Genomic DNA, 23,827 nt, shown 5'->3' with positions numbered 1-23,827 from the left:
ACGGATACCCCCCCCCCCCAAAAAAAAACCAACACCACCAATCATACACCAAGGATGCTGGCTCCAAATTGGAGTGACACAAAGTGTAAGGTGTGAAGCCTCCTGTGTCAATTTAACAAATGTTGCTTATTTTAGCTTTAATTCTATCTAGGACCCGAAAACCTATTTCAAAAGTAACTATACGTGGGATAGCAGCGCAGGACATAAATCTTTTCAATGTTAAATGTATCCCTTGCACTCAGCATTTAAACAAAAAAAACTCAGGTTGTATGTACCCCTATTGTTTCTGACATATGAAGGTCAGTTTTTGGACTGAATCTCATTTTTAGTTGTTTCTCTTTTTTTGGAAAAAAAAAGTAAATGCTAACAATGCACTAAGCTAGGATGTTTCTGTTTCATTCAGCCTCTCTTATCTTAAAAAATTAAATCAAAAGCAAAACTGTTCCCCTTGTTAACATGTGAAGTTCATAAATTGTTTCATTGTTTTCTAGCTGTTTAAATTCTAATTACATACTCCAAAAGATATTGTCAAATAGTGTACACAAAATTGACTTTTAGGATAAAATAAATTCATTCGGTCAACGTCAAAGGAATTATTATCTTTTAATTGTTAGGACAGTATGACATTTTAACAAGTTCTCACGGAAAAAAGGAAATTGTGTTGACAGATTTGATAAGCAAGAGCTAAAAATGTTAACAAAATTCTCCACCTCTTGCGCCATCTGACTCAAGAGACTGCGGGTATCATTTCAACATATAACTGGTGTGACCCGCCAAAACTTCACAGCACGCGCAGATCGGGTTGATGCTGGACGAAAAGAGAATGTATAGTACTATAGGCCTAGTAGTTATGTTTGTGTGCGTGACAACATTCGCAGCAACTCCATGCAAATTTTGCTGGCCAGAGGGGACGCAAGGACAGATCGCCCGATGTCTATACCCAGGTGTCCAGTGCTTGATGGGTGATTTAAGTAATCTCCGTGATATAACCGTATACACGTGTTCGATAGTAGGCCTAGTTTATAACGTACCAGAAGGAGTACCCATCAAAGACAGAAACGGAAAAACGTGTAAAGGTAAGCCCTGTGTGACACTTGTTATTTTATTGTGTGTATCGCTGTTTTACAAGAATTGAATGATAGGAGAGGGTTGGGGGATTAAAACAGTTATCTGCCCTTACTTTTTTCTGCGGACACAAGGTGGCGTAAAAGAGAGCCATCCACCACCTAGAAAATGTCATCTCCCTCTTTATTTCTTAAAATGATAATTAATTTTTTTCATAAAGTCTAGCTTTTAAATATTATGTTAAAAGTTTTATTCAAATGATCAGAAGAGAAATTGAATTAAAATAAAATTAATTAATTGAAATTCATTAAGAGTTAAAATCATCATTAAAATATTGAATAAAATTTTATTTTTGATTTGGTATTGATACATCAAGCAAAAAGTGAAGTAAAACATAGGTCTTATGTTACATATTTTGTGTCAGTTATTTGTTTTTAAATAGAATATGAAGAGATAATATTAACATCTCTGAAAAATACAAAGTACAGTGAGGTATATTTTTAGCAGTAAGTGAAGTAAAACATAGGTCTTAAACATAACATATTTTATGTCAGTAATTTCTTCTTTAAATAGAATATGAGGAAATCAAATTATCTTCTCTAAAAATACAACAAAGTAGAGTGGGGTATATTTTTTAGCAACACCCTGTAGTTCGATCTATTTTTAACTAAAGTGGGACCGATATTATAACTGTATCAACCGTAGGATTAAAAGATGGCAATTGGGTATTTTAGCAGCTAATTACCATGTTCTGCATTCAGCAATTCAGCAATAAAACATCGATGGTCATTTTATCTAGTTGATATATCACTAATTTTTACAACTGAATAATACGACCTCATGTTGATTACTACAAAGCCTACTGCTTGTGAAAATTTATAGCACTGCCGTTGTTAACTCGATGTATTGTCATTCTAAGCAATTTTAAGAAACTTGATCAAAATTAATGCAAAATATAATTAATTTTGAAGAATTATTTTAAACACGGAAGATTTAAAAAAGTTAAAAATCGGGAGATTTTGACTCCCGTCGGAAGAATCACATAGGACATAACTCGTGATGAAGATAATTGTAAGCAGTTGATAAGTATCAGGAAAATCATTTTTGTACGTATTGTTTAATTTTAAAACTGCATTTTAATCTTATACAATTTATATTGACCAATGAACAAGAAAATTCTGAGAAGAAGCAATACTGTATCAAGTACATGTACAGAAAAAGAGTGAATTATGTATGTATGTATATTGTATGTATGGTGTTAAATACATATTGCTATCAATGGACATTTGAATGTTTTTTCCGTACCACAGGGACACCTCTTGTCCGTACCACAGGGACCACAGGGACACCTTTTGTCCGTACCACAGGGACACCTTTTGTCCGTACCACAGGGACCACAGGGACACCTTTTGTCCGTACTACAGGGACACCTCTTGTACGTACCACAGGGACACCTCTTGTCCGTACCACAGGGACACCTTTTGTCCGTACCACAGGGACACCTTTTGTCCGTACCACAGGGACACCTCTTGTCCGTACCACAGGGACCACAGGGACACCTCTTGTCCGTACCACAGGGACCACAGGGACACCTTACAGGCGTGCCACCCACGCAGCACTTCATAGTTTGACAGCTACCTCTACAGTAACTACTTATATTCACCGTAAGTTACATATTACATGTAGATCTGTATTTAATACTCTGTTCAAGTCCTGCATAAATATTTTGAAAAAGATAACCTTTTATATATGATGTGATACCTTCTTAGCAATAACACTCTAAATTTCATAATTTCATATTTATCCTATAATTGTAGATTCGGAGACACAGGAAGATGATGATTTGTGGAAAGATGAGATAAAAGGTCTCTTTAAAAATCCTTCTTACATATTTTGTAACAATATTAATTTTAATCAAAGATAAGCATCCATATGTGTGTGTGTCTTCAACAGATGTCATTTTTGACTGTAATGTTAAGCAATATTTCTGAATGTTTATCAAATATATTACCAATTTTAGATGAGTAAAGATAAGTGTGTTAATAAGAAATGTTTTGACTGTGATAGGTATATTAGCATGGGCTGTCATTATGACGATTTCCATCATATGTCTTGCTCTAAAGAAATGGCTGCAAAAGATGTGTAAGCGTCAGTGCATGCATGCCTCCAATGAATCACTGTCTACACCAGGAATGACTGTAAATCCCACATTTACTCCACAAACAGTTGGTGGGTGGGGATTGAACACTCCTCCTTCCCAGGCCACAACTCCAAGCACAATTATTTCAACACCAAGCACAATTAATTCTACACAACCTCAAATTCCTCCTGATGCTCCGGTATCTGCAAGGACAAGAGCAAAGACTGCAAGAAAGCTAAGTTTGTAGAAATAAACTGAACAATTTTATTTGATTTTCTGGAGTGAAATTCCGATGTTTTTTTTAATTAATTAAGAAAGGAACACAGTGTTTAGCATGTGATGGTACACACTTTTTTCTCCAAATAAAAGTTGTTTTATTTGGAATTACTTGATATGCATGTTATATTTTTCAAACCCCAGGAAAATTATTTTAAGATTTAAGTTCTGTCTTGAACACTACTTTAAAAAAAAGGTGTGACTCACGATAACATGTGTACTCTTGAATGTTTTGATTTTAAAACTGTAACACTGTTTTGTTGTTTTACACAAGAGACATAACTCGTGGTTTGTAATTATAGAATATATATATATATATATATATATATGTGATAAATTTGTAGTTGTTTTAAGCATGGGAAATGACACTTGTTGTACATGATATTCACTAAATCATTTTTTTTTTTTTTTTTTTTTTACAAATTATTAGCTGTTTTTTTAATGTGGAATTCAGTGATAAAAACACTCCAACCGACTGAAAAATATCATTTCTCATTGTAACAAATTCATATATTTGTATAAGTACATTTTATTTTGTGTGTAATTATAATCCAAGAAAAGTATTTTAAACCTAAGTTCTGTTTTGAAGACTGTAATTTTGAGAAAAAAGTTGTTACTTATGGTAGCAGAATAAACGCATAAAAAAGAAATGTATATTATTTTAATAATTGTGTTCTTTTTTTTAAATCAATAATATTTAGTTCTGTTTTAGAATACTGTACTTTTCATTAGGGGAAAAGATGTTGTAAATATTGTTACAAGTATTTTTGATTAAAAAAGTTTCTATTTAAACATTTGTTGTTGCTTTTTTTTTGTATCCTCTTACATATACAGTCCAAACACCCCTGGTTCCAAAGAAATTGGGGGGGGGGGGGGGTTAAAAAACACCCAGATTAGACAGGTTTCACTATACTTATTTTTTTATTTACACATTAAACTTATTTAGCAGGTTTTGTTCTGAAACTGAAAGAAGAATAAAGTTCTTAATCACATGAGGTATAATTTGTGATAATTATTTGTTCATATCATTTTTCAATTAGACATGGCAGAGGATAGTCTCTTGAAGGAAATACTTGACTCCCTGAATGATGTGGACACCATTAACTTGTTTGCTGCAGCCAACAACATAACGGGAGACCCTGAGGTTGAGAACCGAATAAAGGAACTTGAATATGAAGAGCACATTAACTCTTTATGGGAAGAGCTTCTTCCAGTCTTGGAACCACCAACTAAGAAAAAAAGACCGTCTTCATATAATAACCAGCCATCAACAAGTGCTCAGACAGGGGGTGGGGATGAAAGTATGGAAAAAGAAAAACCTTATTTCATTTGGAAAAAAGATACCAGAACATTTAAAAAGAATCTGGCCCTTGACACAAGTTATAAGATCAAATTCAATGATCAATGGCGAGGAGAAAAATTAATAGATATTTATGACAAACTGCATGACATGTTTGATGACGTGCTGTCGCAGGCCAGAGGACATGATGCGGACTTGGGGAGAGTGGTGTTGAGCCACCCAGATTTAAACAATGCCATTGTTGTCCCACTGCAAGCATGGCAAAATCTCAATTCTGATACCGTTATGTCAGAGATCACAAAAGTACTAAATTCTAACGAAAATATACCTGTTGACGAACACTTGCTTGTCACTATAGGGTCTATAAATTTACCAAAGGGTGGGAGCTGGAGTGGAAATAAATTATCTGTTACATCACTCTTTGGACCCAACAATTCTCTGATGAGGAAGAAATCTGTCTTGTACGTTGAAAACGACAACAATCTCTGCTTACCTATCTCCATAGGTCTCTGTTTCATGAAGACATGTAAGAAGGTAGATGCTGCGTCATGGTCTCGCTTGATTGGAACAACCCCAGGGACGATACTGGATCACGTGATTCAACACAGAACTGTTCCCAAATGGTATTATGGTAATTTACTGAAAAAATCACGCAGAAAACAGCAAACAGACATGGCTACACAGCTTTGTGAAAGAGCAGGCGTACCTGTCGACAGATACTTGGGGTTGAATGATATAGAGCCATTCGAAATCCTGCTGAATGTGAGTATTAATGTGGTGTCATCTCGAGTAGGCAACAAATTTGTCAGAGTTACAAAGGAAGATATGGGCCGAACTCGGCTCTATTTGTATCATGTGGAAACAGAAAATGAGAAACATTGGCATGGGATTGGGAGCATACAAGGTTTTTTTAATTCATCGTATTTTTGTCATACTTGTTTAAAACCATACAAAGACAAATACAAGCACACTTGTTCGACTTCCTGTGATGTGTGTTTACACGATACTTGTCGCAAGGCAGAAATTCAAGTGGGATGTCAAGCATGTGGTCGTGTGTGTCGTTCGCTTGCCTGTTATGAAAGACACAAGGTCGGTAAAGTGGTTAAGAAAGACAAAATTCCTCCCGCTTGTGAGTTATGGCATCAGTGCAAGAAATGTCGTGTAAAGCTTTCAGTTGCTAAACGCAAACCCAAACTTCATGTCTGTAGTGAGTGGCAATGTTCCAGTTGTGGCGAATACCACGTAGGTGAACATCTCTGTTTTCAAAAATCTTGCATTTGGATCCGGAAGAACGAAAAAAGAAGAAATTCATCTTTTATGACTTTGAGACGCGACAGGACGACATTTTTCAATGCGATCAAGGCTATACCCCCTCTTGCATCAGATGTCGAGAATGTGCCAAGAAGGAACGACAGTGTGCCAGCTGCAGACTTTGTCAAAATTGTCAGGATCCGTCTTGCGGACTGCATCAACATAAAGTCAATTTTGCAGTCTTGCAGACTTCTTGTCATGCCTGTGAAAAAAACGAATTAAACAAAGATTCTACATGTAGCGAGTGTGGTGCACGCTGTATCAAGTGTTCCCAAATGAAAAAAATCAAAATTCGTCCGTTCTCCCTGTCCAAATACTTGTGGGCACCGGGAACTGATCTTTCGTGGTGAAGACGCCGCACAGCAGTTTTGTGCATACGTGACTCAACCACACGTCAAGGGCACAATTTTAATCGCCCATAACGCCAAAAGTTTTGACTTGTATCCCATTTTAGAGGTTCTCATTGACCGACATTCGATTCGACCAGATAAAATCATTTACAACGGATCCAAAGTAATGTACATGCACATTGCAAACAAACTGAATCTCACATTTTTGGATTCGTTGAATTTCCTTCCGATGAAATTGGCAAAGATCCCAGAGGCGTTTGGACTAGAGGAACTCAGCAAAGGACTTTTTCCGCATTTTTTCAACACAAAAGAAAATCAAACTTACGTTGGACCCTTTCCAGCTCTAGAATATTATGGATACAATTTTATGTCGTCGGGAGAGAGAAAGAAATTAGCTGAATGGCATGCAAGTAAGAGTTCTGAAATCTTTAACTTTCGAGAAGAGATGCTGAAATACTGTCGATCAGACGTTGACATCTTGAGACGGGGCTGCAAAGCGTTCCGAAATACCGTCATTCAGGCCACAACTGTAGAAACATCAGAAGTGGAACCCGATGGTACTATTTCAAAGACTATCACCGACGGAGTAGATCCTTTTGAGTATGTTACAATTGCTAGTGTTTGTATGGGTATATTCAAAACCCTGTTTCTGAAACACAGTATGGAAGTAGAAGTCACTAGGGATCAGGAATCTACCTGGCACAAGTTAGAAGACTTTGAGGGAGTAAAGGGTGTGTGGCTTGATGGGAATTGGGTTTCCCTCATCGACTTGCAAAACGAGGAAAATACGGAAGTTGGAAAACGACAATTGACGAGTCCCATAGCTGTCGTACCTTCTCAAGGATATACTTATAAAGAGAATTTCAGCAAGATCTCCATTCAGTGGATAGAGTGGCTCATGGCCCAAAGCCAACAGCGAGGAAAACCCGTTCATATTCGTCACGCTCTCAATGGGGGAGAGTACCACATACCAGGCACCAATTACCGATGCGACGGTTTTGTTGAGAATCCTAAGAGGAAAGGCACCATATACGAATTTTATGGTAAGACATTTTTACTCTGTATTACAACATTTGGTATTGAATTTGCCCCTCCCTTTCCCGTAACTGAGGGGAGGGGCGGCGAATCTCGTGTTGAAAACGTTTGTTTTATATGTGTTTTTGTTAGGTTGTGTGTACCACGGGTGTCCGGATTGCTTCCAGCAGGATCGATCTGATGTGAAACACCCTGCGACGAACCAGACATTAGACGAACTCTTCAAGATGACCAAAAAGCGAGAAAGAGAACTAAAAGAACTGGGATACGATCTGGTCGTTGTATGGGAGCATCAATTTCGTTACCAGCTGGAGAAAAATGCCGCCTTGCAACAATTTATCAACACGTTGGATCTGCAAGACCGACTTGATCCCCGTGACAGCTTCTTTGGGGGCCGCACCAATGCCATAAAACTCCATTATAAAGCTAAAGAGGACGAAATCATTCAGTATTATGATTTCACCAGCCTCTACCCTTGGACAAATAAATACTGTCGTTATCCCGTGGGTCATCCGACCATTATCACAGAAGATTTTCAGGACATGTCAAACTATTTCGGTCTTGCTAAAATCAAAGTCCTGCCACCTAGAAAATTGTACCACCCCGTACTTCCGTACCGCTCTCAAGGGAAACTGAAATTTCCTTTGTGCCGCACGTGTGCGGACGCTGAAAATCAGCATGCCTGTACTTGTGCTGAAGAGGAAAGAGCCATTACGGGCACATGGTGTACTCCCGAAATCCAAATGGCAGTGTCAAAAGGGTACCAAATTTTGAAAATTTACGAGATCTATCACTTCGAGCAATCGACTCAGTATGACCCAACTTCGGGTGAGGGGGGTCTGTTTGCAAAGTATGTTAATACGTTCCTGAAGATTAAACAAGAAGCCTCGGGATTTCCCCCCGAGTGTGTCAGCGAAGACTCGAAACGGGAATATATTAGGCAATACAAAGAAAAAGATGGCATAGACTTAGAGTACGACAAAATTCAAAAAAATCCGGGTTTACGCTGTTTGGCCAAACTCTGTCTTAATAGTTTTTGGGGGAAATTTGGTCAGAGACTGAGCATGAAACAGTCCATGTTCTTTCACGAATCCGAATGTGATAAATTTTTTCAGATTCTCTCAGATCCTACTAAAGTCCCTCACAATTTTCACATTGTTTCCAAGGACACCATTCAGTTTGAATGGAGTAATCACCCTATGTTTATGCCCACTGATTGCAAAACAAACATATTTTTGGCAAGTTTCACAACTGCGCATGCGCGATTGCGCTTATATAGTGTATTAGATCGGTTGGGGGAGGAGGTTTTGTATTTCGATACAGATAGTGTCATTTTCAAAACCCAAAAGTCGGACGACTTGCATTATCTACCCATAGGAAATTATTTAGGGGAATTGACCAACGAGATCAGACCAGAAGATGGTTACATTGTAGAATTCGTGTCGGGGGGTCCCAAAAATTATGCATACCGCACTCTTTCTGGTAGGGAAGAATGTAAAGTTCGTGGGTTTACTTTAAACTGGGCCAACTCTAAAGTGATCAATTTTGAAGCTATCAAATCCTTAATTTGTACAGCACATGATAAGCAAATTGAAATCACTAATCCCTGTAAAATATCCAGGGACAGTCGAAAAAGAAAATTGTTAAACCGTATAGAAACCAAACGATATCAAATGGTTTACACCAAAAGAAGAATTCTACCCAATGTAGATACACTGCCATTTGGATTTTGTGAAAAACTATGAAAATAAAGATGTACATTTTAATATCCATTTTTATTTTATTATTCACATCACAATTTAATGTATTTATTATCATTATTGTATATATCACATTATGTACAATAATTTTTTTTTTCAAAAGAACAGTCTTTTTCCCCCAATTTAACACTCAGTACGTAAGCCAAGGAATGTGTTTCTTGCGTCGTTTCATGGGCACACCAGGAGGTTTTCCTATTGTTTGAGTTCTACTGACGTAACCATTTCCTGTCTGTGAGGTGTCATTGATTGATTCACTCATCGTTGTATCGGTGAAGGTCTTTTCAGACATCGGTTTTGGATCCTTGTTGTCATTCACAGTGTCTGGTTTAACAGGCTCTTCTTTATCCTCGATTTTTTTAAGGAGATGTTCGTATTTTAATTTAGGCACTAGTATCATTTCCCTCGCCATTTTTGTCTAATTGATGGACAATGGGTTTCAGTAACAGTGATACTAATGGTAGATGTTTCAACAAAATCTCACGTTTCCGTCTCGTACTGACTTCTCTCGATCCCAGTGATCGAATGTACGACTGGTAAGGTTTCAGCCGATTTAAATACTTCTTCGTCAGAGGATATGTTCCCGTGTAAATATTTAGAGCTATTTCACTGATCGCATCGTATTGCTCACTAGTCAAAGACTTAACAATCAGTTTCTGTTGAGCGCTGTTTGCACTCAACAGAAAATTTATAAATGCCCTCTGCTTCCGTATTCTCTGATTCATTTTTGCAATATGAATAAATTGTGATCAAGCACATGTATTTATAGGGGCTGATAAATAACCATGTCCTCTCCAGGCAAGATGTGAGATCGAAGTTGGTATTCTTTGTTCTGGGTGGGTTCTAAACACACATGCAAATAGCCAAAATTTTCACGTGTTGCAGCTTCGTATGCTGCTTTGAAAAATGGTACACATCCTGGTAGTATTTGTGATCCGAAGGTGATTATCTGGCGGGAATCACGGTAATTCTTGAATAAAATGACATTAAGACAGTTCAGGGATATGGTCCTGGCATATTTACCAGGAGGGTACAAGTTTTGAGACAGCATCACAGTGGTAACGTTACGGTGATGAGAAGTCACCGTAAAAAGATGTACACAATCCTGAGATTGCGCAACTTGTAGCATAAGATCGTCTAATACCACTATCGTGTGGTTTACACCCTCGGTATACTGCTCTATATCTTCCTTGGAGGGTAATCCTTGATGAAAAATGAGTCTCGGTATGTTTGCCATCATGTCGTCAAATATGGGTTGATATTCAGAATAAGCATATATGATTTTATCTACAGAAGTGGAAAACATGCCATCTGCATTTTGCAAGAGTCGTTTAGTGAAATGTGTCTTTCCACTTTGCGTACTACAACTAATTAAAATTGTGGTGGGTGCTGAAAATGGTAGCAAGGATTTTGTTTTCCACCATTCGCTCTGCGTTACCATGTTTCCCCTTCCTCTACCGATTCTCTAATGAGTTGACAAGTTAATTGAACAAGTATTTATAAGAACTCACCAATGTCATATATTATGTTTATTGATACAAGAATTCATGCATAAAACTACGTACAAAGTCATCATTTAGTTGAATGCTACTAGAAAATAAAGCATAAACACGCGACAAAGACATTTTAAGACACAATCTAGAAATTAAAAACACAAGTACATAAAGCCCACACAAATCTGAATAGGAAGGCTGAAGTTGTTTACATTTTAAATTGCAATGTTCACTATTCTTATAAATAAAGTTCTCAATCTCTTGGTAATTCCCAGGTGGTTTCCCTAGACTGTCGAAAAAGTCCGCCTCTAAGGAACTGTGTATGATTACAGCGACCCAATGTTCTCCTGGAAATGGCAAAGGTTGCGTATTGATGATGAAGACACTAGGGTAACACGTCACAACTTCCGGTAAAGTATTACTGGCATATACTCCTTTTACAAATCGTTTTAGGTTAGGTACATTGTGCACAACATCAAGGAGCTGTTTTGAATTCATGGTTGAATGTAATTGATGTCCCGGGACTTGTCTACTTCTAGTAGAGAGGAAAATGTGGCAAACACCAAAACGTTGGCAGCTTTTGTTGTTCCTTGCTTGAACTTTAGTTCGAGTCTGGTGTTTCCCCTGCGAATCAGGTTTAAATATTCTTCACCAAACCCACAGGGATCTATGGTAAAGACGAACAGAGAATATCCACTTCCAAAGTTGTCTCGAGTAATTACTAGACCGGCGTCTTGATTCCATTTTCCAGAGGCCTCAAACAGTCGAGCATATGCTGATGAATAATGCCCTGTCGTGAAATCGGTTTTTAAGGGTCTTCCTCCGCTTTCTCCGTTTACGTATATCCCTACATCCGTTACACCAAAATGCTCGAAATTAAACGGATTGGTTGTGTAATCCCCGTTTACAGCTTTCTGATCTACCAAACCTACCACGATACGGTCGGGTACTGCCTGAGGAAAAATGTTTTCCCAATAAAATTCAGTAGATCCTTTAGGAATGGTGTTCATTTTCAATTCATTTCTTGAGATGGTGTATTTCACAGGAGTATTTTCTATCTGCTTGCTGTGGTTCAATAGAACACCAGGATCTACTCGCACTTTGGCCACTTTGTACACGACATCTAGTAATTCCAGTTTGTAGGCCGGGGTGCTCTGTGCCGACATCATTACAAAAGGTGCACTAGATCTAAAGAGTTTGATGAAGATGTCTACACCGTTGATCAGGTATTTGTCGATGTCAAAGATATCTTCCATCAGGTTACCCTCCAGTTCAAATACTTTACTTTCTTGTGTATAGCCATAGCGCAGGACTAGTCCAGCATTGCCACCATTGTAGGCGTTAGCGTCACCCAAATTTCCTTCGTCCTTGAAAAACAACTGAGACTGCTTCTGAGAAGATAATTCCTCTTTTCCACCAAACAAGATTGTTTTCAGGTACGCCTTCCAAGGATAATTATTTGTATTAAAGGATACCAACTTGTTGTTTAAGTAGACATCCATCTGAGAAAACATGCTTTGTAATGGTAGATTCGCAATTCCAGTCTTCTCGTTGGCCGCTAATGACGTACCATCCGCTTTCAAAATTCTGGCTTTCACATATAATCGACTTCTTTTTAAGTCGATATATTCGGCTCCCGATCCAGACACGATTATTTCTATGGGGGTATCTGACACTCCAATGCTGGAAATCGGTCTGGCTTCAGTAAAATACACTTTTTCGACTGCTACTTGATTAGTGGGTGCAGCAAAGAGAGAAAGTTCCATTGGTTGGGCTATGTCTTTATTATCACTGCTTAGGAAGGCCATCCTTACTGTTTAAAAACGTTCTTGTAACTATCGATCTTAAAAAGTTTTTTTGGCTTTTGTGATGCCTTTTTTCCACCAGGTGTATGTCGTTTTTTAGATCTTTGGTTTGTTGTCTTTTTTGAGACTGGTTTTTTCTTCACAAGACTGGTTTTCTTACTCTTCCTCCTCTTGTGCGATGTTGACGTCTTCAATTTTTTTGTAGAAATGACTGATGAGTGCTGCGATGGTCTTTTTATACCCTTCGTGACCTTGACAAAGGGAACACCTTCTTTTACGTCTTTTACATGTTCCGTTTTGGCTCTCTCTTCCACGGGTGTCACTTGAGAAATAGGACTAACGGATTCTAACTGTGAATGAGGTCTAATGGGAATTACGCAAGATTTTCGTGATCTCATACCCCTTCCAATCTGTTTGGGTTTATATTTGTACGGGCTGAACTTTTTCTCAGCCATGTTTTTGTAAAAAGCTTCCCAGATTTTAGGGTCGCTGATGTACGTCTGACTATTCATCATAAAACGTAAGGGAACTTCTTAAAGTGAAGTGTAGCGCTCACCGGTCCGTCTAAGAATGACACTAAATTGCCTGCTCTGTCCGTTATATATATACAGATCTGCTGTAATTGACCAATCTTTACAGGGAGGTAATAAGGTAACCTGTAGATGATGTTGTTTTCTTCCTTTTCTCCAAGAAAAACTCGCCGTAGAAGGGGTATGTATGTCCTTGCCACCAACAATGGTTTCCTCACATATGTCACAACATATATACACCTCGGGAGTTTTCTTGTCTGGATCCCAGCTCTCTGTAGTGAATTCTGTTAAAGCAACTGTCCAGTATCCATCTAACTGAATCTGTTTATTCAACTGAACTCGAAAACAATTGGGTTTATTGTCAAAATATTCGGAGCTGTCTGTAGACCTCAACACCATTCGAAGGCTCATCTTGACTGATTATGATTCGTTGAAGAAAACTGTTTTTATTTGGTGTTTTCTAGAGAACTTTCGGGAATCCACGAATTGAATTTACTAGGCCATCCGTCCCATTTTACGTACACTTCCTTTGTGTTACTGCGTTTTCTCTTTTTCAACACCCTTTCCACCCTATACAAAATATCTCCCGACTTCAAGACTTTTTGAAGTTCCGATTCATGAAAAGTACCCTCTATTGGATCCTCGGCTAAATCCGTTATTTTGTACACAGGTATACCATCTCTCTTGTATCGATTAGACACTTTAAAATACTCCTCAGTCCATTTCTGCTGGTAATCTCTTTGAAAAGGATGTTTTAGCTGTGAAACACGTACGTCATCTCCTATCTTGTACTTAAAAATTCGTTTAGTCCTTTTCTTTTTACCTAACGATTTATCTGGTTTTCCCAATTTGCCTTTGTTCACTGGATTCTTTTTCTTCGTACTGAGGTAGGAAATGAGTCTCACTTCATCTGCATTTTCCTTGGTGACAGTTGCAGGTGCTCGCTTTCCTAAAGATCTGTGAGGTCTCTGGTTATAACTAGTCACTAAATCTTGTAAAACGTCGACATAACGATAGGTTCTGTTCTTCAGGAAATAACGATACATAAGATTTTTCATGGTACGGATGACTCTTTCTGCATAATTTGCTTTCGTTTCATTCTGGGTGTATATGGTATGGACGCCTTCTTTTTTAAAAAACGTCTTTACCCAACGATTTTTGAATTCGCTCCCCTTATCTGTTCTGAGAGTATCCGGTTTTCGTCCACTATGAAAAACCGATTTTAGACCATCTGTGACGTTCTGATGCTGCTTATTTTTCAAAGGTACAATGAATAAAAAGCGACTGAATATATCTATTAATACTAACAAAACTTTATAACCATCATTTTCGGACGAAATGTTACTAACATCGGCTAAATCCCCGTCCCACATGGAGTCTATAGTGTTCACAATGACCTTTGAGCGAGGAAATGACCGACGAATAGGTTTTAACAAACTGTAGGGGTCTTCATTGTTTAAAAACTGCCTTATTCTCAGTCTTCCAATCTTATGCTTCCCATCTTGTTTTACAGCTTGATAGAGTTTCTCGGGACCTGCAAATGCTCCCGGATTTCCAGGAGTATAGTAGAGCTTTCTTAAATAGTCTGTGTACTTTGCCATCTAGTACCTTACTGGTTAATCCGTTGAATCTGTTATATATTATATACTAATTAAATGATAAAAAATTGTTTCTCTCTCTTGGATATATTTATTATCAATGTCATGAGGTAAATATTGTACATTATACATAATCAATAACATAACATGTGCATGTCAATAATTTCAATGAAAAAAATGAAACCAATGGTGCTGCTATTCCATGTCCTTTTTTTTGATTCATTTCAATCTGATAAGTCACTGGCATTGCATTCCTTAAACATATTTTCAGGCTCATATCCAAAGGGAGTGCACTCTGGACAACTTAATATTCCCAGTTGATTTTGATGGGACTCACTGAACGCACATAGTTCTGTTTGATTTAACTCGGGGACGCAGCTAGGTTAAGGCTGTCCGAAGGCTTAATATGCGTTAAATATATACTATTTTATATTGAGCAATGTTTTGATTTCAATTTGTAATCTATGTATACTTACACAGTTAAGTTGTAAAGAAAGTTGAATAAGGTATTACAAAAAAGCATTTTTGTGATGTCACATGACTGTGTTGATCACGTGACGGACACTTATAAATTTTCTTAAATGTTGCACAAAAATCACATCGGCACAAGTGAAAAACAAAATTATTGTGAACGGCTTGTTACATAAATCAATTAAATGTATTCTTGGGTATGTATAAAGTGCTGGGGGCAAGTCTGAATTTTATTTCATAAGAAAATATTTCACGAGAAATTCAACTTACCCACATACAAGGGGTCATTTTCCACTTATCATCGCAAGTTATACAAAATAGGATAAATTACATACAATCCCCCAGCAAAATTCAGTTAGAAGACATATTTCTCTAGTAGATTCACACAGAATATCTTCAATTAATCCTTATTATTCACTTGTGCCAGTCTAATATATATAAGATTTATAGATTCTAATTCTGTGTACAGACACGTAAGGGGGGCATTTCACATCCTTTTTCCAATTGTTTGAATACGTACATGTTAGGCAAGAAAAAGTAATAACGATATTTATACTGCAAATATTCACCATCATTACAGCCTTAAAACAACAATCCAGACACATGAATTAAACATCAACGTAAAAAAATTCTACATGTGATGTGAAAGGAATGTAAAAGTTATGACACTTTCCCCGTCATGTCAGCTCAAGTATGCAGTGACTTGACGTCATATGCCATTATGACGTCATATCTAGGTAGTTCAAAGAAGTTACCACGGCTGGTGCACTGAGACATTCTTCGGACAGCCTTATCATAGCCGCGGACATATTCTCTCACTTCTTGAACGACCTGCAGTAACCTAGCAAGTTTGCTGTTGTCCAGAGTCACGCCTTTCTTTGTAGGTATCGGTTCCAAGACATCTTCTGGTTTCCAAAAGTGTCTTATGTCCACTGTGGCATACCCCGGGTTAATGGAGACGTAAACACCCCCTCCAATGTGCCATTTCATTTCTCCACTCGCTTCATTACTTTGCAGGTGGTTTTCAATCTCTGGCAAAAGAGATTCTAATTTCAACCATCTTTGTAACGGAAACGTGACCCCTTTTTTTGTTGCAAAATAGCGACCGTTGGACTCTGTAAAATAACGGATGTGAATATTGATCTCTCCTTTGAACATCACTGCTGTAAGGAACAGTTTGGTGAACTCATCCAGACAAATTCTACCTCGCTCTTCTTGTGATTTTTGTCCTTCTACAGGATTCTTTTTCGTTTCAGCATTTCTTTTTTCTGCTGTGTTCACAATCAATGATCTGGCCATGGCTAACTTCTTTTCATACTCAGATACCGTATGATCACTGACTATGAGCAGCCTGGATAAGTCTGTTTGATTAGATTTCATGAGTGCCATCCTAAGACCCCTGAAAGCATTTGGTCCTCCACTAAGAATGAAACTTATCAGTTTTCTGTTTCGTTCGTAACCATTTTTTTCAGCTTCAATTTGCTGTCTCATCTCATCGGTTAGGATGTTGGAGGCAAAGAGATGTCCGACAACAGAAGAAGTCATAATTTTCTTCCCCAGTGTCGTATAGTTCGCTTTGATAATATCATGATGTTTTTGCTCCATGTCTGCTAGAGGGATACATATTCTTCTAAGCTCAACTCAGATTGAATGAAAAATGTTTAAATCACCATGTTTTTATACCAGTAATATGACGTGAATTAGTTGACTGCAGACTTTTATTTCACAACCAGCGTGTTTTGTTCTTTCTAAAGTGACTGCAGACACATTCGACCGTACACGTGTTTGACTGTAGGCATATCGCTGACTGTAGATTAAATGACTGTAGATTTAGGTTTCACTGTGATTTGAGAGTTGAGTTTTCCGCATTTTGGATATGAGTACATTCAGCAGGATTACTTATGATCTCCAAATGTTTCGAAAGGACAGGATTAATAATTTTTGCTGCATGATTTATTCTTCTCTTAAAACGACATCTGTCCAGATATATTCTCATCCAGTCTCCCTTTCGATCCTCATAAGGAATATGAATTATCGTTACTTCGTCTGAAAATCTTACTGTCTTGCCCATATTATTTTAAAAGCAGATCTCTCTTCTGCGAACAATGTACTCTCTGGATCCACAAGAATCAGGTAAACTATATCCTTCTTTTAACACTCTCTGGTTAAAGTCCTTTTTACAGGCAATCTTAGAATCAAACCATTGACTCTCTAGCAAAATGTCCTCTTTTCCATCTCTGTACACAATTACAACCATCCATTTGTAATGACAAGCCATAATGTTTTTGTGAAAGAAATATACGACGTCTTATATAGCAATTTCTTGGAAATGCTTTCACGTGATATATCAAAGAATCAGCATTTACTTTATATGTTTCTGGGATTTCAGAATAGATTTGTCCATATGATCTGCAGAACGTTTCAGGTACTGCCACTGCATCTGACTCAATGTGATTCCTTCTTTTCCTGGAATTCCGTTATGATACCGCCTTATGTCGACCTGTATTGTATCGTTGACACATATACGCACGTAGATCTCGTTGGTAAGAGGATACTGATCCACATGCGGACAAGATGTAAGAATATCTTTTTCGAATGTTGGTTTTAAAACACAGTCCACAGGCTGATTGCTTTGCTTTTCATGCAAGACACTTACAACAATGCAGAGGGAAGTTATAAGTGTAATTACAAGGAAAGCAGGTAATACGATCCACATTTTGTTTTTTAACTTCTCTTTTAGCAGCCCTTTACACTCGTCGCCACAATCGCCTGTCAGCAATTTCCCAATCAACATCTGTTCCGCCATCTCCGTATAAATGAAATATGAGTACGATATAAACTGTTTTGTCTGTTTAAATACTATTATTATATTGACGTCATCATTTCAAAGGTTTCCGTTTGACAAGGAATTCCTTTGAAACCCAGCAGTCTATGATATCGTAATCCCCTTTCATTTTTACTTTGTAATCTTTCAGACACTCTGATTTACTTTTGAACCATTCGCTTTCCATCCTTATATGTTCCTCTCGTTTTACGGAATGTAAAGCACACCACTCCACAATCGTCCATTTGTACTGAGACATCTATGGTATTAATTATGTGATTTGAAAATCAGTTAGTACTAGTACATTGTAAGAAGTTGAAAGTAAGTTTTGAAAGTGGCCTCACCTCAGATGGATCAGTTCATGTATGTGCGTCAGACAGATATTGCCAGTGACCTCAGACGATCTCTTCATTGTTAGGTCACTGCCCTCATACTGCCCTGGGTGTGACCTGTGATGTCACTGCCCTCATATTGCCCTGGGTGTAACCTATGACGTCACTGCCCTCATACTGCCCTGGGTGTGACCTATGACGTCACTGCCCTCATACTGCCCTGGGTGTGACCTATGACGTCACTGACCTCATACTGCCCTGGGTGTGACCTATGACGTCACTGCCCTCATACTGCCTTTAGACTACCCCACTTACTACTCTCTTGCTCATCATAACCATGCAATAGTATGTTTCCTCGGGGCGAGTGTATACTTGCTTATGGATATTGTCCAGGTCTTACTTTGTAATGGAGAACAATGGGTAGAGAAGAAAATTTTCCAAAACATAATGCATTTCTACTGTATATTCAAAAGAAGCATAGCCGAACATCAAAATCCCTGACCTTGAGGTTATGAATTTCAAACTTTTTGAAAAGATTTCCTTGCTGGTTATAACAATGCAGTTTAGTTTAGTTTTTCTATTAAACACCATGGGTCAGAGAAGAACATTTTCGAGAAAAAATGCATATCTATATTAAATAGACCTCCCACCGACATGAATATTTCACAATTTCGGAAGAGGCATCCATGAGCATCATTAACATACTTAGTTAATCTGCTAAATACTAATTGCAAGGAGCAGAGAAGATTTTCAAAGAAATAATGCACGAGGGGCCAAGATATTCATAATTTTGGAAGAATTACCATTGCTCATCATAACTACATACTTAGTTTATCTGCTAAACACCCAGGGTCAGAAAAAGAAGATTTTCAAAGAATTAATGCAAGTTCACTAGATAATCAATACAGCCCAGCTCTAACATGAGAAGACCTGACCCAGCGGCCAAGATATTCACACTTTAAAAAGAGGCGCCCTTGCTCATAAAGGTTTTTCTCCTAAATATCTAGGAGTGACGAAGATTGTCAAAGAAATAATACACTTTCCCTATGTAATCAATAAAGCCCCCCTTTCAACAGAACTCCTCAACCTGGGGCCACAAATTCACAATCTGGCAAGAGGCACCCTTGATCATCACAACCATGCACCTTACTTTATCTGCTTTATATACAGGGGTAGAGAAGATTTTTAGAGAATTTATGCATTTTCTCTTTATGCTCAATAGAGCCCCGCCCTAGTACCAAAACCCTTTACCCAGGACAGGGTTAAAATAATTATTTTTTTTCACTGGTCACTCGGGCTATCACCTTAAATTTTTACTGGTCAACTCTGTACTTTCACTGTCCCATTAGGCCAGTAAATTTTTAAAAGACTGGCCCAAAACCAATGGTTAAAAATCATTCAATTTAATAATAGTTTATTTTTTATTCTTATAATTAATAGTTTTTATATAATAAAAAATTAAGAATAAATGGAGCAATTATTAATTAATAAAAATCAGAAGCAAAGATTATCATGTAGTCATGTCTTGACTTATAATTATCACAAAATAATTTCTGAGTAAATCTCCCTGTACTGAATCATCACTGTCTGTTTCTATCAAAGGCAGATCTTGGCTGACTTGTTCAAGTTGTTGAGACTCAGAAGTGATACTGTCCATCATGGGCAGAGCTGGACAGGTCAGTTCAGGTTCTTGAGACTGGGAAGTCACTGTGGAGGATTCAATTTTTTTGTAGTTATAGAATATGTCACTTTTGCTGTGATGCATTCAACCAAAATTGTATAGACATATCAGGATCAAAGTCTGTGAAGGAAATATCAAACAAATTGCACCTCATCACCGATTTTAGTGACTCCTGGCTCATGGTGGATTTCAGATTGGTTTTGATCCTGTTCATGGAACTGAAACACCTCACATTTTGCTGTTGTAGGTGATAGAGTGAGTACAATTTTATAAGGACTAGAATTGCTTGCAAATCAGGTGGATTCAGTGAAATAAGGTCTGCATAAATATCTTGGGGTGGAATTAACCTTTGTCTGTGAAGTCTAAGCTTCAGGTCAGTCCACTGATTTTTGCATCCTCTTTTTCATTACCCTGAAAACAAGGTATGAAACGATCAAGACCTTCAATTTGCTGATTTCCATAATGGTGAAGATTAGCAAAACCTGGCCACTGAATGGAGGGGCTTGCAAAGATGAGAACCTCTTATCCATATAGTTGGTTACAGCTGTGAGTCGATGACTTAACTGTTTCTGAATCTGATCTGCAGTTGATGTGCTGGCTTTTAGTTTCACTGACTGGCTTGAAGTTTTACCAGATTTGAACTCCTTACTTTGTGCATCAAAAACTGTTCAAATTTCAACTGAAAGGCTCCTTTTTTTTCAATTTTAGTACCAATATCCTCCACATTGCTTTTTCAAGGTGTCTAACCACATCTGTAATAAAAAGGTCATCACGCTGATAGCTTTTGCTCAATTCAGAAAGTATTTCAGTTAAATCAATCAAAAAGTGCAGAAATCTTGCAAACTTTTCTGTTTTGAATTCATTCAAGAGTCCTTTAGCCTTGGCTGCATCTACACCTGTATCATTTGCAGTATTTTCAAGATGCATGCAAGTAACAGCAAAGTTTTTCTCCAAAGCAATGAGAGCTCTGTGCCTACTTGCCAGCCATCTAACATCTTATGCCCCACTGTAGTAGGGAACGTTCTCTTCAAGAAGCTCTGATATAGCTCTCAACTCTCTCCATTTCATAGGAGAATAATAGTAGAATTTAAATATTCCTTTAACTGTTGAATCAAATGTGGATAGATAGGGAATTGTCTTGACTGAATCAAGAACAGCAAGCTCAAGATTGTGTGCTACACAATAGATTGCAACTATGTGGGTTGTTTTTTCTTTGAGTCTAGCAGCAACACCTGTTTTTTTCCCCTAACATTACTCTAGCTCCATCAAAATTACAACCGATCAGTTTTGTGGCTATTTGATTTGCATCTACTCCTACAGATATAAGGCCTTGTTCTATTGCCTCTTAAATTCCTGCTGAATTAGCTGTTTTCAAGAGTACAATATCACAGAATTCTGTTTTGGGTTTACCATCTGATCCAATGTAACGTGCATAAACAGCTTCTTGTTCAATTATTGCACTATCAGTACATCCATCTGATAAAATACAAATAAATCTTGCCTCACCAATATCCTTCTTTATTTGTTCTTTCATAGCACTGGCTATACTTTCTGTTATCATCTTGCAACCTTTATCATTTTTATACATTGTTCCTGTATCCACACCATTTTTTTCTTGCAAGTTAAGTAACTCTGGGAAAGAAGAAAAGGGCTGCCCCTTCTTAGAAATGTAAAAGGCTGTGTTGAACAGCACTCTCATTTTTTTTAAATCACATCATTTCTTAGTTTAGACCCTTGTAAAATGCTGCATGGAGAGGGGGACCTTTTATGTCTGCGATCGACCTCTCAATACATAATTTGTGTTTCTTATTATCATTGTGAGAGATGAGGGCACTTTTCCTGAAATTCACACACCCTTTTACAAACGCACTTTCTGGGTCAGATATATTTTTGTATTGCATGCATACACCGCAAAACATCTCATTATCTTCTGTAACCTTCAATAACACCCAATGAAATTCTTTTTTCCAAATCCCTTGAAACTTTCTAATAATTTTTTTTTTCATATAATTTACGTTTCATGCTGTCAGACTCTCCCCTACATTCAACCTTTAACTTCTTAGCCCCAGCTGCTGATTCTTGATCATTGCAACTTTCAGATGACTCTGTATGATTCTTTTCTTGATCTGATCTTTGATCAGGTTGTTTACTTTCAGTAATATTAAACTAACTAGTTATCTTATCCATCGTGTATCTGCACTTATTGTGCTGTAATGACACAGCATGTAGTAAACACAGCGATGAATAAGATTTTTAAATCAAGATAGCTCGTTCTTAAACCATTCGTAATATTTTGTTTATACTATTTACTTAGAGCTGAACACGCTTCGTAAAAAGAATGTGTCTACCATATTCGATTGGACTCGAGCTGTATCTGAGGGCCCCTATATATAGAACCGCTCACTAGGTCACTGTTCAGTGTAATCAATCGTCACCGGTGTAGACGGACGTATGCTATACAGCACTTGGTAGCGACAAAAATAACGGTGTGCTTCTTCTAATGCAGGAGAGTAAGATACCAAAGACACTTACAAAAGTTGCACAGGTCAGTGCAGTATACAAACAAACGCAAATGTATGTAACTGCAATAAAATGTAAACAAAGGGAATGCAAGGTAACCAGCAGGAACACGGGTCGCCATTCCACGCCCATACCCGTGACAATAAAGCAGTCAGGTGTAAAGAATGCGAAGAGTATACCCTGGTGCTGATATCTAAGATAGTAATATCGAAAATGGCGTATGTATATTCGTGTTCAGGTTTATTTGTACAACTTGACGAAACTACAGAACTTCCACACACACACCTGTGTATTTAACTAGCCCGACTGTGAATAAATTTTGATATGCATAAAAAACAATGACCCAAAGGGCACTGCTTTCTACAATGTACTAGCCCAGATTAAAATTTCATTGGCCCCAGACCAGCGGGTCATCAATTATTTCGAGCCCTGAGGGGCCAAGATATTCACAATTTGGAAGAGGTTCCCTTGCTCATCATAACTATATACTTGGTTTATTTGCTATATACCTTGGGGCAGTGAAGATTTTCAAAGAATCGATGCGATTACACTATATTATCAATAGACCCTCCCCTTTCAGCAGAACCCCTCAGCATGGGACCACAAATTTCACAATTTGGGAAGCGGCACCTTTGATCATCATAACCATCCACCTAGACCAGTAACTTATCTGCTTTACACTTGTATAGTTGTCACGGTAGCTCAGTCGGTAGCACACTCGCTCCGTGGTCGGAAGGTCGTTGATTCGATCCCCGTTCGTGACTGACTTAAGTCGATAAAAATTAGGTAGCAACTGTTTCTTCGCCAAGCGCTCGGAGCTTTGAAGTGAAAATTACAGGTCCTTCGGTTGAGACCTTACATACCGAGGCCCCGTGTCAGAGCAGGCGTTGGCACGATCAAGATTTATTTCTGCTCAATGGCCCTTAGTGCCGAGTAAAGGTCCAAATTTGAAGCCCACAACCGATAAATGGTGACGTCTCTACAGGCACGTAGAACGCGGGGTGCCAGGAACCCCCCCCCTTTCCTTCATTTTTTTCAGAGTATTAAAGAGTATTTAAGTACTTTGCTATAGCAAGTTTTCCTTTATATGCTGGTACTCCCAGTTTTTGATGTATGGTGCATATTCTAGGGTTTAGGCAGTAAATAAGTTTTTTTTGTTTGCTTTTCGGATAATTTTGGGAAGTCCGCCCACACTTTAAGTCAGTTTTTCTTTTCTTTTTGTCAAGATTTCTTTGGGGAAGTTGGCACCCCTCCACTTTTGAAACCGTTGTTACGGGCCTGCTCTGTTTGAGTGAAAAATTCTCCAATGAGACGTAAAACAACATACAACAATTAATCA

The 23,827-nt window shown here is 37.9% G+C and overlaps 1 protein-coding gene and 1 pseudogene across 1 annotated transcript; one reads left to right on the top strand and one right to left on the bottom strand.

Moving 5' to 3' along the window:
- Positions 1-6,650: 6,650 nt before the first annotated feature.
- Positions 6,651-9,222, top strand: LOC133199139 (uncharacterized). Its single transcript, XM_061335008.1, has 2 exons — positions 6,651-7,485; positions 7,610-9,222. Exons 1-2 carry the CDS (start codon positions 6,672-6,674, stop codon positions 9,220-9,222), a joined length of 2,427 nt encoding a protein of 808 aa, XP_061190992.1. The 5' UTR covers positions 6,651-6,671.
- Positions 9,223-14,813: 5,591 nt separating this feature from the next.
- On the bottom strand, positions 14,814-16,736 carry LOC133198719 (uncharacterized; annotated as a pseudogene).
- Between the last annotated feature and the right edge of the window lie 7,091 nt (positions 16,737-23,827).

This window comes from Saccostrea echinata, unplaced genomic scaffold (genome assembly GCF_033153115.1).
Source record: "Saccostrea echinata isolate AGI-Se365-2 ecotype Australia unplaced genomic scaffold, CSIRO_AGI_Sech_v1 ptg000033l, whole genome shotgun sequence".
NCBI classification, from domain to species: Eukaryota; Metazoa; Mollusca; class Bivalvia; order Ostreida; family Ostreidae; genus Saccostrea; species Saccostrea echinata.
Note: the sequence above shows the minus strand (reverse complement) of the source record. Positions and strands in the feature narration are given on the sequence as shown.

What these genes read in the sequence shown, in the direction of transcription:
- LOC133199139 (XM_061335008.1), top strand. Translation starts at nt 6,672, where the DNA reads ATGAAATTGGCAAAGATCCCAGAGGCGTTTGGACTAGAGGAACTCAGC. An exon ending in CACCATATACGAATTTTATG is followed by an intron (nt 7,486 to 7,609) that starts GTAAGACATTTT and finishes TGTTTTTGTTAG; the next exon opens with GTTGTGTGTACCACGGGTGT.